Source organism: Sporothrix brasiliensis (genome assembly GCF_000820605.1).
Source record: "Sporothrix brasiliensis 5110 chromosome Unknown Cont17, whole genome shotgun sequence".
Classification (NCBI taxonomy): Eukaryota; Fungi; Ascomycota; class Sordariomycetes; order Ophiostomatales; family Ophiostomataceae; genus Sporothrix; species Sporothrix brasiliensis.
Genome location: NW_024467136.1, coordinates 3,669,932 through 3,686,398, shown reverse-complemented (window position 1 = coordinate 3,686,398; position 16,467 = coordinate 3,669,932). Strand labels below are relative to the sequence as shown.

The following is a 16,467-nucleotide window of genomic DNA, read 5'->3' as shown; positions in this document are numbered from 1 at the left end:
ACAAGAGCTGTTTGAGAACAACACAACCCCAGCAACTGGCTCACTTCATGTCGCTTGCTGCATAGGCACCCCGGGGGTATTGGAGACGACTGGTGATCATACTGCGACCGACCGGCAGCTCTTGTCGGCAGCGTGGTGATTGCCAAAGCCGGCGGCATATACCATCCGCCTATATCGGCTCCATACCAAGCGTCAAGCTCCAACTTGTCGAGACTTTTAGGTTTAATTTGTTCTCTGCGACGTCGCAGGCATCTCACCACCACATGGCGGTGCCTCTTTCGACCCCGCCGCCCAATAAGCGGCTTTTCGATCCGGATGCCACTATTGTGCTGGTCGGCTGCCGCGGTGCTGGTAAGCGGACGCTTGGCTTCATCGGGGCCATGCACCTGCGGCGACGGCTCATCACCGAGGACCACTACTTTGAGCAGGTCACGGGTGTCTCGCGCGGCCATTTTCTGGCCCGCCACGGCGGCGAGGCCTTTGCGCAGCGCAATGCAGAGGTGTTCCGGCAGATGCTCGACGCCAACCCCCGACGATGCATCATCGAGTGTGGTATGAGCAGTCTGGCCAAGGACGCGCAAGTCGCATTGCGCGCATACGGCGAAACACATCCCATCATCTACGTGCACCGGGAGCGCGAACAGATCCTGCGGTTTCTCGACGCGGCCGACGCAGACCAGCTCCTTCGCGCCGACCAGAGCCACCGCCAATGCGCCAACCTCGAGTACTACAACCTTTACGATCCGTACCGTGGCCGGTCTTCGACGACCGGCAGCAATGGCGAATCTGGCGAATCTGCCGTGAACACCAGTGGCACGAACAGCCCTTGGGACCCATATCAGCCAAACAGCAACGGTAGTGGTGCTGTGAGCGGCAAGAACAGCCCGCTCGCCGGTTCATCGTCACGTCTATTCTACGCCAAGGAAGACTTCACGCGCTTCCTCGACTTGCTCCAGGAGCAGCCCTGGCGAAAACAATGGGCTGAGAGCCCATTTTCGATTAATGCACTCCCACCCGAATTCCGCGCCTACTCCTACACACTACGCCTCCGGCTGTCCGACCTACTCGACATGGATATGGAATGGGAGGAATTCGAAGCTCGCGGCGACTGCGTGGAGCTGATCATTGACCATTGGCCAGATGATTTGCTGAGTGTCATTGCCCGGCAAGTCGCTCTGATTCGCCGTAAGCTTGCCGTTCCTATCATCTACAATGTCGAAGAGAAGCCGCGCGAGGAGCGCAGCAGGCCGCCGGAGGAGCGTGACCGTGTAGACACGGAGCTGCTCGAGCTCGGCCTCCGGCTCAATGTCGAGTACCTCAGTCTTGACCTTCAACGAAACAACGACCTTGTACAACACGTTCTTGCCCGGCGGGGCCGCACAAGCATCATCGGCAACTTCTGGTACCCAGGTCTGACATCCCCACAATGGTCATCGTTCAGCCTCGTCCAGGACTACGAACGGGCCAAGCGTCTGAACTGTAACGTCGTGCGCATTGTACGCTTCTGTACGGGCGGCGGCTCGCCGGACGAACCCCTCGCATTCAAGAGCCGGATTGCTCAAACAGTGCCCAATCCTAAACCGCCACTCGTGGCGTACGACTACTCCTTGCTTGGTGTTCGCTTGCCGCTGCAGGGCCGCATTCTTAACCCGGTCAAACATCCCAATCTGCCGAACCGCCGCGATCACTTGGCGTCTGTCGCAACCAACCAGTCGGCCATGCTAATGCAGTTTCAACTTGGCAAAGCGGACGCGCTCAATTTTTACACCATCGGCTCTCATATCGCCTACTCCATCACACCGGCACTACACACTGCGGCGTATTCGTTCTGGAGCATGTCTCACAAGTTTCAAGCTGTCGAGTGTAGCACGATTGATGACCTAAAGAACTTGTTTTTGTCAATGACGAGCAGCGGCAACAGCACCTTCGGCGGTGCAACACTGGCCTCGCCGTTCAAGATTACAATTCGGCCGTATCTCAAGCTGGAGAGCAAGCACGCGTCCGCCATTGGCGCTGTAAACGTCATTCTGCCCATGCGTGGCCACAGCGACGCCGTCATCGATCACGTCAAAGCGCGCAACAAGGCCGGCGCATGCAACGAGTTTTACGGCGACAACACCGACTGGAGCTCCATGTACAAGTGCATCCAGCGCGCTCTGAGCCCGCGCAACGTGGTACAACCGTCCCGGACGACGGCCCTCGTCATTGGTGCAGGAGGCATGGCACGTGCCGCCATCTATGCGCTCATCCGGCTTGGCTGCCGGCATATTTTTATTTACAACCGGACGCCCCAAAACGCGGTCGATGTGGCCACGCACTTTGACAACTGGGCGCAGAACCAGGGCCAGAACCAGCCGCTACAAGCCGCCACGAATGGCACATCCGGTACCGGTAGCAGCAAGCTGTGCCATGTCCTGACCTCGAAATCCGACCCCTGGCCCGCCGAGTTCCAACAGCCGACTATGATTGTCTCGTGTGTGCCGGTTGTCAACACCGACGGAAGTCCAGCAGCTGGGTTCGAAATGCCGCGCCAGTGGCTCAACAGCCCGACAGGTGGTGTCGTTGTTGAGGTAGGTTTTGCAGTCACCCCCCTCCTGGATTTATTTTCCTTTTTTGTGCTAGTACTCACCGACTCCCCTTTAGCTCGCTTATGAACCACTTATTACGCCTCTTGTGGCACAAATACAAAACCTCCGTGACACGGTCAACCCGGCGTGGGTCATTGTGGACGGCCTCGAGGTCGTCAGCGAGATGGCCATTGAAGCGTTTGAGCTGATGACGGACCGAACCGCGCCGAAGCGACTGATGCGGTCTGTTTGCCGGCAAGCATGGGACCAGCAGCGGCGTGGCATGTCGGCGTCTGCGTCAGCGTCGTCGTATACACTCTCTGCACCAACCACAGTAGATACCATGATGGATGGGTCGTGAAATACGCAAGGGCTAGCGATTGAGTATGGGATGGTTTTAGATCGTTTGTTTTCGGGTTGTGCGTTCTATTCGGTTCTCCTTAAACTCTCATTCAGAAGAGAAGAGTTATTGGAGACAATTTCAAATTGGTGAGGTTTAAACGGTCGGACAAATATACGAATGGGGCCTCATATAAAGCGAGATACAAACAGCGTTCGATTTAGAACCCAGAGATGCGGCTATGGTTAAATTTACGACAGCATAGCAAAATACACACCCAACAAAAAATCTCAAGAGGCAAAGGGGCTTTCCTTCTACTCACGGCGCGGTTTACAATTTTTACCTTTACAGACAAATCCCGCCAAACGTTGCTCGATTAGGTAACTATGGAAGCTGGCAGAGCGAGTATTCCGAAAAATAAATCAGACTTATTGCGAGGTGGATATCGAGCCAGCCGTCATGCAAAAAAAAGAAACAAAAAAGAGCAAACATTAAAGAGAGACTGAGGACGCATAATGCCCGTCCATCCCTGCGCGATACTGACGTCTCCCCGTCTTCGCTCTTAATGTCCTGACTGACTCCAGATCCGTGCCCGCGCAATTCAGAATACCCAAAAACGTTCCGCCGATGAAATCAAACGCATGAAAAAAATCAAGAAACATGATAACAAATCGGAAAATGTCCTGGCCAGATATCTATATGAACAGAATAGGCAGCCCAAAGCAAAGCAACCCAAAGCAATCGTCTCTGCTCTGCCTCCTCTAATTTACAGATCATGTCGTACGCAAATCCGAAAAACAAGAAAGGAGGCGAAATTAAAGCAGAAACCGAAACGTGGCCTTGTCGTCGTGAACTCATCCAAAGGCGACATCTGATATAGTACACAAGAACAAGGCATAAAGGAAAGCAAAGACAACAAAACATACTTCCCCTCAGTTGTTACCGAAGAAGACGTCATCGTTGTTGGTGAACATGCCGTACTCGTCATCAAATTTGCTCGTGTTCAGCATGCTGAGACCGGAGTCGTCAAGTTGAACGAGCACGTCATCAGCGCTATAGGCCTTCATCAACAAGATGTCTTCATCGATGGTGCCGGTCGAGACGTTACCCACATCCATTTCGAGAGGACCACAGCTACCTGTCAAAGGAGCACTCAGACCAATCGCGTCTTCGTCTGCACAACTTGAGTTGGGGTCCAACTCGAAGAAGCGAGCAGAAGACTGCGGCGGCGAGCTCGACGCTGACAGTTCAGGAGGGGTTCCGGGATGGTGGGAGTAGTGGCTAGCCACGCTCTTGGTTGGGGAAGTCGGTAAGTTGGTCGGTAAGAATTCATCAGGCTCTGCGTCGTTGCTGCTGCCGGGAAGAGATGCGCGGGACACGTGCGAGTAGTGGCTCATAGCGGACGGCGACGCAGCAATCGCGGCGGCTTGCTCAGCTGGCGACACGACAGGCATAATGTTGACCATTTCCTGTGCAGAAATGCCGGAACCGGGCATGGGAGCCGAGGACACTGCGAGAGCACTGGGGTTCATTGTGCTTTTCGAAACAGATCCCAAGGAGGGGACGCCAGAGGCAAAGCCCATATCCATAGTATGGCTGTCCATACCATCAAATAGATCATCGTCGAAGGGGCTGTCCGAGCCATCGCTTCGAGGTGAATTACCCGCTGAGTTGTCAGAGTAACCAGAGTGCGACGAGCGATCAGGGGATGCCGAACCACCCATGCCAGAAGCCTTGTTCTTGGACCGAGTGCGAGACGACTTGTCGCGGCGCGCATCCAGACTAGGGCGGGACTTGCGAGGGCGACCGCGCTTGCCAATCTTGCGAACAGCACCGTCGAAAGCACCAATACACATGCCACGCTGACGATGGCGCGTGAGGGCGTCGTGGCGGGCAAAATTATTGCCGCACTCGCATGGGTATGGCTTCACACCAGTGTGAATCTTGGCGTGGCGTTTCAGGTCATGCTGGCGAACAAAGCACTTCTGGCAGTGCGGGCACTGGTACTGGCGGTCATTGAGATGCGTCTGAACGTGGGACTTGATGTTCTCCTTGCGACCAAAGCGTTTGTCGCAGTTCTCGTACAGGCACCGCCATTTGCCATCGGCAGGGTTGGGTCCTTCGATGTAGATGGCAATGTCGTCAAGAGTAACACCAGTCTCTGTCCGGGTCTCGTCGATGTTGATGCTCGCAATGCTGGCGGCACTCGCGATGCTGGCTATCGACTCGTTGCGCTTATGGGGTGCTCTGTGGCGGGACGGGCCGGGGGTCTCGGATTGCGAGGGCGAAGCAGGGCGGCCCGAGCCAAACGGCGAGACGGTGGACTGCGAGTCGTACTCGGTGGCCCACAGATCGGACTTTGCAAAGACATCGGGGTTGCCCACGATGTTGCTGTCAAACACGCCCTGGATCGTGGCAGGTGTTGGGTGCTGGGATTGGGGTGGGGACAGGTGCTGCATGTCCGCCGGAACGGGCATAGCAACAAAGCCGCCATTCTGCATGTTCATACCCATGAAGTCAGCCGGAGTCATGGGCATCCGGATCATGTTAGACCGAGGCGGCGTGGCCAAAGCCATGGCCTCGGCTTGTTGGCGCAGGTCATCAAAGACACCAGACGAACGGTTCGAGTGGTGCCCTCGGTTCCGCTGTGGCTTCAGGGTCTCCTCCATAGACTCGTCATAGTGGTCTGCGAACCGGTCGAGACGAGGAGCGCCCTGATGTTTCTCCATTCTTTCGAGGGGAGTTTCCGTCGGCGTCGGCGGGAAATATTCTAGTCGATGTTAGCCAATGGGCCACAGCACTGGTGACTCCGGGGAAAGCATGGCAACTCACTATTTTCATTCTGGTGGGGAGGCGTAGCTGGTCTTTGCATCTCCATGGCCATGCCCTCGAATTTGGACACCCGATCCAGGATTCCGTTGCTGACTCTCCGCGAAGAACGGCGTGTGCTAGAGGTATCGTCTTCGGACGCCCAACCTTGCGGAGAGGTAGCTGACGGGGGGAAGCCTGCAGTGTTGCTGGCATCTTGGAAGTTCATGAATGCTGTGGGAGGCTGGAGACCATGGTGGCCGGAGTTTGCAAAGAGCTGGAAATCTTGCTGTTGCATGGGCAGGCCACCGCCGGAGAGCGACTTTCTCATCATGGCGGCAGTGGGCCCATTGTAGAAGTCGAAGGAAGCATCAGCGCAGTCCTGCTGGTGCTGCCGTTGTTGTTGTTGCTGCTGTTGCTGTTGCGCGAAGAGAATTGCTTGCTCACGGGACCGCTTAGCAAATTGTTGGGCTTCGATGCCCTGGCGTACTGTGCGTTGCTGCTGCGTATCTTGCATAACATGCTGTGCTGTGGATTGTCCTTGGTTAGTGGTTGCGGATGCCGCCGCGGCCGCTGCTGCCATGAGCTGCTGCTTCTGCTGTTGATGCTGATGCTGCAGCTGCTTCTGCTCTAGCTTCTGCTGGTTCTGCAATTGCTGGATCTGCTGTTGTCTCTGGTGGCGCTGCTGCAGCTGCTGCCGTCTCGTATCGAGGCTCAGACCCCGGCGGTGTCCAACCTGGCGAGATACTTGCTGCTTCTGCAGATGTGCTTGTGAAAGTGCTTGAGACTGAGCCTGAGGATACGCTTGTCCTTGTGCAGATTGCTGCATGGTGGCAGCGGCAGCGGCGGCAGCGGCTTGCTGCTGCTTGGAGGGCGGCGAAGAGGACCCGCTCATCTTCATCGCCTCGAACGCGGCTACCGGGGTAGACTTTTGTCTCCGGTGGAGCCGTTGGCGAGTCTGAAGAGCGCTGCTCTGTGTGTTGTTGATGGGTGTGGACAGCATGGTTGTAACTCTTGTGTGGGATATTGGCTGAGAACAAAAGAGTCTGCGAGATTGAGTTCGGAAAGTAAAAATCGGCGGAATTGTCGTGAAAATTGGCCGTTCGTGTCGATGTCGATATTGTCGAAATTTGTCGAATTGTTGTCGTCGGTTGTCGTAGTTGCTATCGTCGTCGTCGATTTTTGTCGTTGTCGTTTGTCGAAAAAGTTGTCGCAATTAAGCGTACCTATATCGAACAGGTAGGTTCCGAAACTGTCCGCGATGTTAGTTGCTTGCGTTTGATTCTCATAATCGTGATCCCTGAGAGCTCACCTCACGCAGGGGGCAAGCCAGATGGCCAGGCAAAAAGGAGGATCCCGAGGTTGTGCTCAGTCAAGGGCGACTGGATTGTCAATAGCACAAATCGGGAGAAGTTGAAAGGAGTTCGAAGGAGATGGAGATGCGAGAACCGAAGTCCTCTCTGGATCTGGGTAAGCTCTCTTGGTCCTTTGGCAAGAAGAAAGCTGTTTGGTCTGTTTGAGATCTTTCTTTACTTTCTAATCCTCTTTCGAAAAAGAAGACGAGAAGCAAAGAAAGGTACTAGATGCTTGTTGGATTTCAATTTGGTTTGGGTTGGATTTCAGAAAGAGAAGAGTGGGAGGGAAAGAGGTGGATGAGGAGGAGGGAGAGAGTATGAAAGGATGAGAGTAGAGAAAACGTATGAAGTTTTATTGGAATGCCGGCGAGAGTAACCAGGCCAGAGCACAATGGAAATAATGGAGCCGTGTGATGTAGGTGTGTTTGACGATGGGAGGTCGTGGACTTTGGTTGTTGACTGGCGTTGCCTAGCAACCGACGTTTAGGGTGTGAACGTAGTGGGCTTGTGGGCGTTTTCATGCGACGGCAGGCAGGCGCGAGTGACGGTAGGCTGGGCGGCACCTGCCAAGCTGGGAGCGAATTAATCCATACTTTTTGGGCTTGTTTTACGACCGAATCCACTGTCATCCGTCGCTCTTTCCTTTACTTTCGCTGATTGTCGTTTCCATACATAGGCCCCCCCCCCCCCCTTTCGCCTTCCAAATTGGAAGTTGCACACGCCCTCAGCTCTTCAAATTCGACTGGCACCACAAGGAAGGCTGCCACTTCGGAAGGAAAGGGGGTCGCAGACGAGATGATAATACGAAAATGGCAGGAGCGACAATACGCCGTTTATCGAACGGCCGAGGCAGGAAACCGCAACTACGACGTTTCAGAATCGTCTGGCGACAAGATACTGGTGGCATTGGGTTCGGGGCCTTTATTGAAATATTCCTGTAATTTGCTTTGAAGGAGGCACATCTGAAGATCTGTTGAAACGATGTTTGTGCGCTTTTCGATGTCAAATGGTTGCTTCTGTTGATTCCCTGCGACGTCTGTGAAGGACGGCGCCGATGCTCCACCAAAGCAATTAGCCAACAGCTAGGGATGCTCATCGGTAACAGCTGAAAATAGCACCCATTAAATACATGTACAGAAAACCCCGGCGTCTCGTTTCTGTGGAAATTTCCTTGCCTCTGCCTCTTTTACTTTTTGTTCTTTATCGCCCTTGCGTTAGTCTAATTACCTTCTGTTGCATCGTTGCATCTCGTCTAAATTATAATTTCAGATGTCCTGCGTTGTTCAAATCCGCGTCAAAAGCAATATGAAATAAAACAATCCGTTTCAGTCGTCGTTTGTTTTTATTGCTCCTCTGTCCGTCTTCCAGCAACGTTTCTAGTACTATTGTGCTTTATTTTTCTTGTGTTTTGTTTCCAGCGCCACATTTACCGCGCTCGATTGGCTCGGATGGTACTGGATACAGGCTTCTTTGGCAGGGCGACGGCGAATAATGGTTTCACTTTGTGACGTCTTCCTGGACTCTTTCAGAGTGGCCAGTTTGTTTCCTCACCCCCAACAAGGAAGATTTCCATATCAGGTTATTTTTCTATTTGCTTGATACTTTCCGTAAGACAGTTAGTAGATGAGAAAATCTCTATTCACCGTACGTCTCCATGGCTAGTTTCCGCCTTTGTTGTACCTACGCCCGTGAAGAAGTATTGCCTCGTATCGTACGACGTATTGCCATCAAACAGTGCCCCTTTTCTCGTATATCTGCACAGAGAGGGTCTAGGCTCATGACAATGCCGGCAATTGGGGCTAGGTGGTACTATTTGACCGGTACGTCAATATACGCCCAATGCTACAAGTGCATTGGACACCCCGGTATTCGACAATCCATTTGACACTGCTAGGCGGTTGCTCATGTGTGTCTTGGACCGAGTCTGTCAGATGGTGTCATAGGAGATGGGGGGTAGTAGCATCGCTGTGTACCCGACAATGCTGCACGAGTGGGCTGCATTATCGCAATCTGCATCAAGAGCTAGCAAACTCGTCAGTTGTGACGGTTGGAGCCAGGAGGATTGTCAAGTAAGATATAATCCTGTCACAGATCAACTGACCAGGAATGGCGACAGTTGCCAAGCCTCAGTATCGGGGATTTCACCACTCTCCCACCACGCTCGAAGAAGGAAAACGGAACATGTGTTCCTATTCCCGGTTCAAAAGCAGGACATAATGACTTTTCTTGTTCTTTTGTCTCACACAGCACGGACATTCGGATGGGTGCGCTCCTTGCTCGGCACAGATCTTGCCCAAATTGGGCGATATGAGATTGCCATGACGGACAAGCCTATGTCGTACATGCCTCGCGATTGCCCGCTACGACAGGAATGTGCCGACTTCCCTCGCTTCAACCGGGGCAACAGAAGACAGGACAAGATACAGGAGCGAGTGATTTATTTGGGGGATTTCGTCTCGTCGCCGTTGCAGGCCGCGTGGCCGGCCGCTGTATGTGTCATGTCTCTGGTGGCGTGTCCTCGGTGACTGTCGTTGGATGCGGGAAAAGAAAGGAAAGTAAATAGACAGAAAAAGAAAACACAGAAGAAAACTGTGGTAATACCCGAATGGATTGAGGACGAAGGCAGTTTGTTCTCCGACCTACGTACTATCCCAGTGCAACTGCCGACTCTAATGCAGACAAGGAACTGTTGACTTAGACATCTACCTAGAGAAGGAGCATCGAGGTGTGCCGCTAGATCGAGAGACAACTTGGACATCTCGGGTATGCAGACGGGAATGGCTTACTGCTACGTAGCCGATGTCACCGTTGTTGACTTTGAAGATTGTTTGTTTTGCAACGGTCGTCGCGAAGCTACAAGAACAAAACAAACAGCAGAACATCAGACTTCGACACGGCGAGGTGCACTCTCGAATCCCAATAGCCCGGCCCCGATATTACTTTAGGTGTTCATGCAAGGCACCCGCGTCCGGGGTTGTGACAGGGTAGTGACATATGACGTTCTTCATCAGTGCGCAAAGTCCATCGTGCTGGATTTTTCTCTCTTTCTCTGAGTCTATTTTTTGGGATATTGTCCAAAAAGGTGAATAAGAAAGAAAGAAAAAAGAATACAAGACCAACTAGAACCCCCCCCCCCCCCCCTCTCCAAGTTCTCATTTGCTTTACCACTACTTCCATGAGGCTAAAGTCAACAATCCAAAAACATTATGTCGATTAAACGTTTATTTACTTCGACTTTACTGTGATCGTGGCCACAAGAGGAGAGCTGAGTTGGCTTAATTGGACTAGAAAAGGACTCCTTTGGCAGAAGAAAACTGCAATGTCAACACCACGATGCAGATTGGTCTTGCTCTGCGCGTCATTGTTGCTTTGTAACATCGCATGGCCTTTGTTAACGAAAAGGAGGAAGTAAACGCGTTGAGAACTGCGGGGGTAAGTAAACAGCCCCGTTAAGTGCAAAATCACCAACGCGAACCAAGAAATACGCCAAACTGAGTACGGCTACCCTGCTACAGGGCACTAAAAGCCTTGTGCCTTTCGTTTTAGCGGCCAGAGCCCCGCTTTCCCCTGGCTCGTCAGTTGGCATTTTGTGTTTGGTCCCCTAACATGTAGCAGCAGCCATCTTCCCCCTCCTCCAACTGGTCCGTGCATCTCCAAGACAACAAACGCTGGGACACCGCCAAATACACATGCAGGTCTCCCCACGCCACAGTCAACCGAAAAGTCCCTGCCCACCTCTGTTCCATTTCTACTGGAGTAGGGCAAGTGGAAATCAACCCACCTTCAATTACCAGAAACGTGCCAGTGGCCTGTGTGCTCCCCTGTCTGCCCCGCGACGTTCATTGGGCCGCCAGTCTGCAGCCAGTCAAAGAAAACGCAAGGCAACGTTCGGGAAGAAGAAAAAAACCACAAATTAAACGACAGAAACAGGAGAGCGAAATAGCGGACATCGGACGACCTTTCTGCGCTCCTGTGCTTTTGCGTGTTCTCCCTCCCCTTCCCGCCTCTCGTGTTGGTGATCTGGTCTACCGCTCACCTCTTCCTCTCTACTATTGACAAGGGGCTCTATACGACACCGTCCTGTCTCGTCCTTCACCCCCTCTCATCCCTCTCGTCCCTCTCTCGACCCTTGTACGATCACGACCTCGGTAACCATGTCCGGTAATACTGTGCGCGGCACGCCGAACCGTGGCCAAGCCCGCGGCGCCATTCCGTTCAACAACAGCCCGGCCGCCAACTCGAGCATACCGCGGCCTGTACTCGACAACCACAGCCACATCGGCTCCGATGGTGGTGCCGCCGCCGGCGGTGGCGGTGGTGGTGCTGCTTCGTCGGTCAGCGCCAGTCGGCAGAAGCAGTCAAAGCGGGACGAGGTGAGCAACTTATATTTTGTTCTGAACATATGTCGTGGCATATCATAGCATTGGTCAACATCCCACTAACCCCCACGTCTCTCTCCAGGCCATCCGCCGCAAACTCGAAAGCGATCTGAACAAGAAGAAGCCGAGCGCGCCTGGCCGCGCCCGCCACTCCCGGAAGGCCCCGCCAGGCACCGTCCTGGCCCTCAAGCCGAGCCCTGCTCTGCAGATCAAGCCCGCCACCACAGTGGCCGAGGCCGCCCAGCTGATGGCCGCCAAGCGTGAGGACTGCGTGCTCGTTACCGACGACGACGACCGCATTGCCGGCATCTTCACCGCCAAGGATCTGGCGTTCCGTGTGGTCGGTGCCGGTCTCAAGGCCAACACCGCCACCATTGCCGAGATCATGACCAAGAACCCCCTGTGTGCCCGCACCGATACCAGCGCCACGGACGCCCTCGATCTCATGGTGCGCAAGGGCTTCCGCCATCTCCCCGTCATGGACGAGAACCAGGATATTTCGGGCATTCTGGACATCACAAAGTGCTTCTACGACGCCATGGAGAAGCTGGAGCGCGCGTACTCCTCGTCGCGCAAGCTTTACGACGCCCTCGAGGGTGTGCAGTCCGAGCTCGGCGCCAGCCAGCCGCAGCAGATCATCCAGTACGTTGAGGCGCTGCGGTCCAAGATGTCGGGACCCACGCTCGAGTCTGTCCTCAACGGCCTACCGCCGACCACCGTCAGCGTGCGCACCTCGGTCAAAGAAGCCGCCCAGCTGATGAAGGACAACCACACGACGGCCGTGCTGGTCCAGGACCAGGGCGCCATCACGGGCATTTTCACGAGCAAGGATGTCGTCCTGCGCGTGATTGCGCCCGGCCTGGACCCGGCCAACTGCAGCGTTGTGCGCGTCATGACGCCGCACCCCGACTTTGCGCCGATGGATATGAGCATCCAGGCGGCGCTGCGCAAGATGCACGGTATGTTGGGTTGCCCCAGATATGCCATTGCCCTTTCCTTCCTTTACTAACATGCCATACCGTTAGACGGCCACTACCTCAACCTCCCCGTCATGAACGACAGCGGTGAGATCGTCGGTATGGTCGACGTCCTCAAGCTGACCTACGCCACCCTTGAGCAAATCAACACCATGTCCAGCGGCGACAGCGAAGGCCCCGCCTGGAACAAGTTCTGGCTCTCCCTCGACCACGAGACCGAGTCCATGGTCTCGGGCGACGGCAGCCACCACCACACCCACATGACCTCGTCGCGCATGATGTCGCCCGAGCTGTCCCGCGACGCCCATGGCAACATCCTCCACGGCCGCGTCGATAGCGTCGCGCCGGGCGATTCTGCCTCCCATGTCGGCGTCGAGTCTCCGCCGCACTCGGCCGTGGCGCCCATCACACCCGAGCTTCCGCCCAGCGAGGTTCCATTCCCCTTCAAGTTTAAGGCCCCGAGCGGCCGTGTGCACCGCCTCCAGGTGATTGCCACCCAGGGCATTGCCGTCTTTGTCGAGAATGTTGCGTCCAAGCTGGGGGCCGAGGCCGACACCATTGGCGGCGTCCCTGCCGTAGCCGACGGCAAGGTCACCGGCGCCGGGTTTGCCATTAGCTACCTGGACGACGAAGGCGATTCGGTGTCCATCACGGCTGACCAGGACCTGGTTGAGGCTGTGCTGTTGGCCCGCCACGGCCACCTGGAGAAGGTCGACCTATTTGTGCACGACCCGTCGAAGCCGCCCGTTGCCGCGGCCGCCGCCCCTGCTCTTCCGACGCCGGCCTCTTCGGACCGTGCCACGTCGGGCGTGCGCAGCCGGCGCGGCATCCACCGCTCGTCGGGTGACGATGACGACGAGGATGACGACGAGGACGAAGACTCGGATGACTCGGCGTACGTGCGCAAACAAAAGACCAAGGCCCGCCGCGCCCGACGAAACAACAACCGCAGCAAGGGCAGCATTGGCAGCGCTGCGGAGAGCGTTGGCGCCGCCAGCAAGGCTTTTGGCGAGTTTGCGGCCAACAGTTTTGGTGCCGGCACCGACGAGCAGCTGATCCAGGGTGTGCCCAACGACCTGCTGTTGCCGGGTGCCATTGTGACGTTGTCGGTGGTAATCCTGGGCGTCTTTACGATTTCACGGTTGACGAGATGATTTGCATGTTTCCTTGTTGGTTTTTTATTTCTTGTCAAACCTTCTTTTTGTCAACTTACCGTCTCCTGTTGTTATGTGTCCTTTTCTCATTGTTCCTTTTTCTTTTTACGCAAATAAAGGTCGTCTCAGTCTTCTCCACTTTTCTGTTTTGTATTCCTTTTTCTTCATAGAAAAGGGTGCCACCAGCAATGCACGCGATGTCTTGAAACACTACGCCGCTCACTATGCGATAATGTTTTGTGTGACATACTCAGAAATAAGAAAGCCTGTAAAGTTGGTCGTAGTTGGGGGACGATTGTTAGGCGAGGCTTTGGAGTGTAGCTACACTAGCCAATCACAGAATGCAGTCGAATAAATATGGGGCCCTTCTGGTAATTCCTTAGCGCCGAAAAAATAGGCTGAGCTTCGATTTTCGTGATGCCTCAGAAACGTGCCACACGACAGTCAACAGGAGACGTCTAGGACGGAGGCAAATTGCGCGTTGACTCTCAACCCAGCGACAGACCAAAATTGCACCTGAATTGGTTCATTCACTGCGACAACCATGATTGGACGGGCCGTGCTCCGGCAGAGTACGTCTCCATCCGGTGGGGGACAGCGACGGTTGCAAACTTTCACTAACGTTCTTTTCCCAGGCCAGGGAGCGCTCCTCACACCGCCGGCCCCGATCAGCAGCCAGATCAGCCAGATCTGCCGCCGTGCCTTCCTCTCTACAGACTCGACAGCGACATCCATACCATCACAGACGACACCGCCGGCGGCGTCCGCAACAAGTACGCAACCGACACGGCCGAACAGTGCGCCTCAACCGTATGGCGCAAAACGCGTCCCATTGGCCTTGCGCCCGGAGATGACCAGCCATTTTGCAGCCAAGTTCGTCGCCAAGGGAAAGGCGAAGCGCAAAACGGCGGGCCTCGGTTCCTCGATTGAGCGTCTCTACGTGCCCGAAGAACTGATCCGTAACCCGCCCTACCCCAAGGACGTCACTCTCGAGCTTCTCATGGCGTCCCAGACACACCTCGGCCACAACACATCTCTGTGGAACCCGGCCAACTCCCGCTACATCCACGGCATACGCACCGGCATCCACATTATCTCGCTCGAGCAGACCGCGCTGTACCTCCGCCGCGCCGCCCGCGTCGTCGAGGAGGTCGCCTACCATGGCGGCATCATTCTCTTTGTCGGCACCCGCAAGGGCCAGGCCGACATTGTCGTGCGCGCGGCCGAGCTGGCGGGCGGCTGCCATGTCTTTGACCGATGGCAGGGCGGCACGATTACGAACCGCGACCAGATGCTCTTCCGCAGCAAGCAGCGCATCGTCGACGAGCAGGACCGCGATATCTCGGACGAGGGCTTCCGGCCGCACCTGTTGCGGCGGCGGCCACTGATTCCCGACCTCGTGGTGGTTCTCAACCCGATGGAGAACTTTGTGCTGCTGCGGGAGTGTGCGGGTGCGACGGTGCCGACGATTGGCGTGATCGACACGGACGCCGACCCAGGCCGCGTTTCGTACCCGATCCCGGCCAACGACGACAGTCTGCGGTCGGCGGCCCTGATTGCGGGTGTTTTGGGCCGCGCGGGCGAACTGGGGCAGAAGCGGCGGCTGCGGGACGCCCGAGAGGGCATTGTGGCGTGGGAGAACTCGGAGGAAATTAACCGGTTCATGGATAAGCGGAACCGGGCAAACGAAGCCCTCGAGTCTGGCGAAAAGAAGAAGGCCAAGTGGTCACCGCGCACCGCTCTGTCCGGCGGAAATATCTTCTAAAGAGCATGCGGGGAGTGGTTCGAGAGCTGTCCCGGTTTGGCAAGTTCCAGAGCTGCAACTCCCGCTCGAGTTACGCTGGCAATGTATGGCAACCTGTTTGGCTGGGGCAAGTATGTATCATTATTCCTATTTATATGTCACACAGTTATGAAGGTCTACACCAGTTCAGATCTCGACACGTGAAAGTACATATGATTTTCTCACAGTTTTGCATGCACGGCAGTCGTTGACGAAAACCTTTGCCGTCTCTCATTAAGAAGGAATTTTTCTTATTCGTAAAAACCGGTTGCTCCTTTTTGCGCTTCGTTCTCCTCATCCATCTGCGTGGTACATTTTCCTTTCCCTTTTGTCGGCTCGGCAGTGCTGAACCGATACAGCCAAACATTGATCGCCAATGAAGATTAAACAACAAGCAGGAAGTCCCGGGAGGCATTCCTTGCGTGCTTGGGCATATTAGTTCAAGTTATGCCATTTGTTGACCCTTCGTATTTCTGGTCTACTGTTTTCGTCTTCTGTTATTTATTTCGATTGTGCATTGTTCTGCTTCTTGGTCGTGCCATGGGGGCATGTGGTCCTGGCGTGTGCGATCGACCATTCATGCGAAGCCTCGCCCGTTTCATAATAAATCCGTTCTCACAAGATCTTCGCACCTTTTCAACCTTTCTTCTCACAGCTTGCAATTTTCTTGCGCAATTGTACTGAAGACCCCCACCACATGCACATCGACTATACGGAGACACAAAGATACGGAAGACACGTATCAGTGAAACCTGAACGCCCTTGAACATGATGTCTTGGCGATACAAGATGCAAGTGATGGCTTGCTGGTTCTCGTGATTGATGTGCTAGGCATCGAAGAAATCCTGCCAAGTCTATCCGTATCTACTTATTTCGGTCTCGTCCTTATTTCGTCCTCTTTTCTCGCCCTTCTCCCTTCTCGAAGCACACTCGGTGGGATTCGTTCCATCTCTCTCTCTGGGGGATTTGCCAACCATGTTTCTGCTTGTCGCGTCTGCCTTCTCCGACCGGTCTGATCGTACGCACCTGCTTGCGTGTGATTGTGTTTTACGGACCTTTCTTTCGTTTGATTCTGCATTTATAATATGTTTTGCCATTCTCCTG

The 16,467-nt window shown here is 54.7% G+C and overlaps 4 protein-coding genes across 4 annotated transcripts; 3 read left to right on the top strand and 1 right to left on the bottom strand.

Annotated features, from left to right (window-relative positions):
- Positions 1-263: 263 nt before the first annotated feature.
- On the top strand, positions 264-2,928 carry SPBR_02348 (repressor protein; the record flags this gene model as incomplete). The annotated part of the gene is made up of 2 exons (XM_040760651.1): positions 264-2,570; positions 2,644-2,928. The coding sequence occupies 2 exons, from the start codon at positions 264-266 to the stop codon at positions 2,926-2,928; spliced, it is 2,592 nt and encodes an 863-aa protein (XP_040621058.1).
- A 911-nt stretch (positions 2,929-3,839) lies between these two features.
- SPBR_02307 (c2h2 transcription factor) lies at positions 3,840-6,718 on the bottom strand (the record flags this gene model as incomplete). Its single annotated transcript, XM_040760610.1, has 2 exons — positions 3,840-5,677; positions 5,740-6,718. 2 exons carry the CDS (start codon positions 6,716-6,718, stop codon positions 3,840-3,842), a joined length of 2,817 nt encoding a protein of 938 aa, XP_040621057.1.
- A 4,506-nt stretch (positions 6,719-11,224) lies between these two features.
- Positions 11,225-13,580, top strand: SPBR_02406 (mitochondrial ribosomal protein subunit S4; the record flags this gene model as incomplete). Its single annotated transcript, XM_040760709.1, has 3 exons — positions 11,225-11,443; positions 11,532-12,408; positions 12,475-13,580. The coding sequence occupies 3 exons, from the start codon at positions 11,225-11,227 to the stop codon at positions 13,578-13,580; spliced, it is 2,202 nt and encodes a 733-aa protein (XP_040621056.1).
- Positions 13,581-14,124: 544 nt separating this feature from the next.
- On the top strand, positions 14,125-15,345 carry SPBR_02903 (small subunit ribosomal protein S2; the record flags this gene model as incomplete). Its single annotated transcript, XM_040761206.1, has 2 exons — positions 14,125-14,152; positions 14,216-15,345. The coding sequence occupies 2 exons, from the start codon at positions 14,125-14,127 to the stop codon at positions 15,343-15,345; spliced, it is 1,158 nt and encodes a 385-aa protein (XP_040621055.1).
- Positions 15,346-16,467: the final 1,122 nt, after the last annotated feature.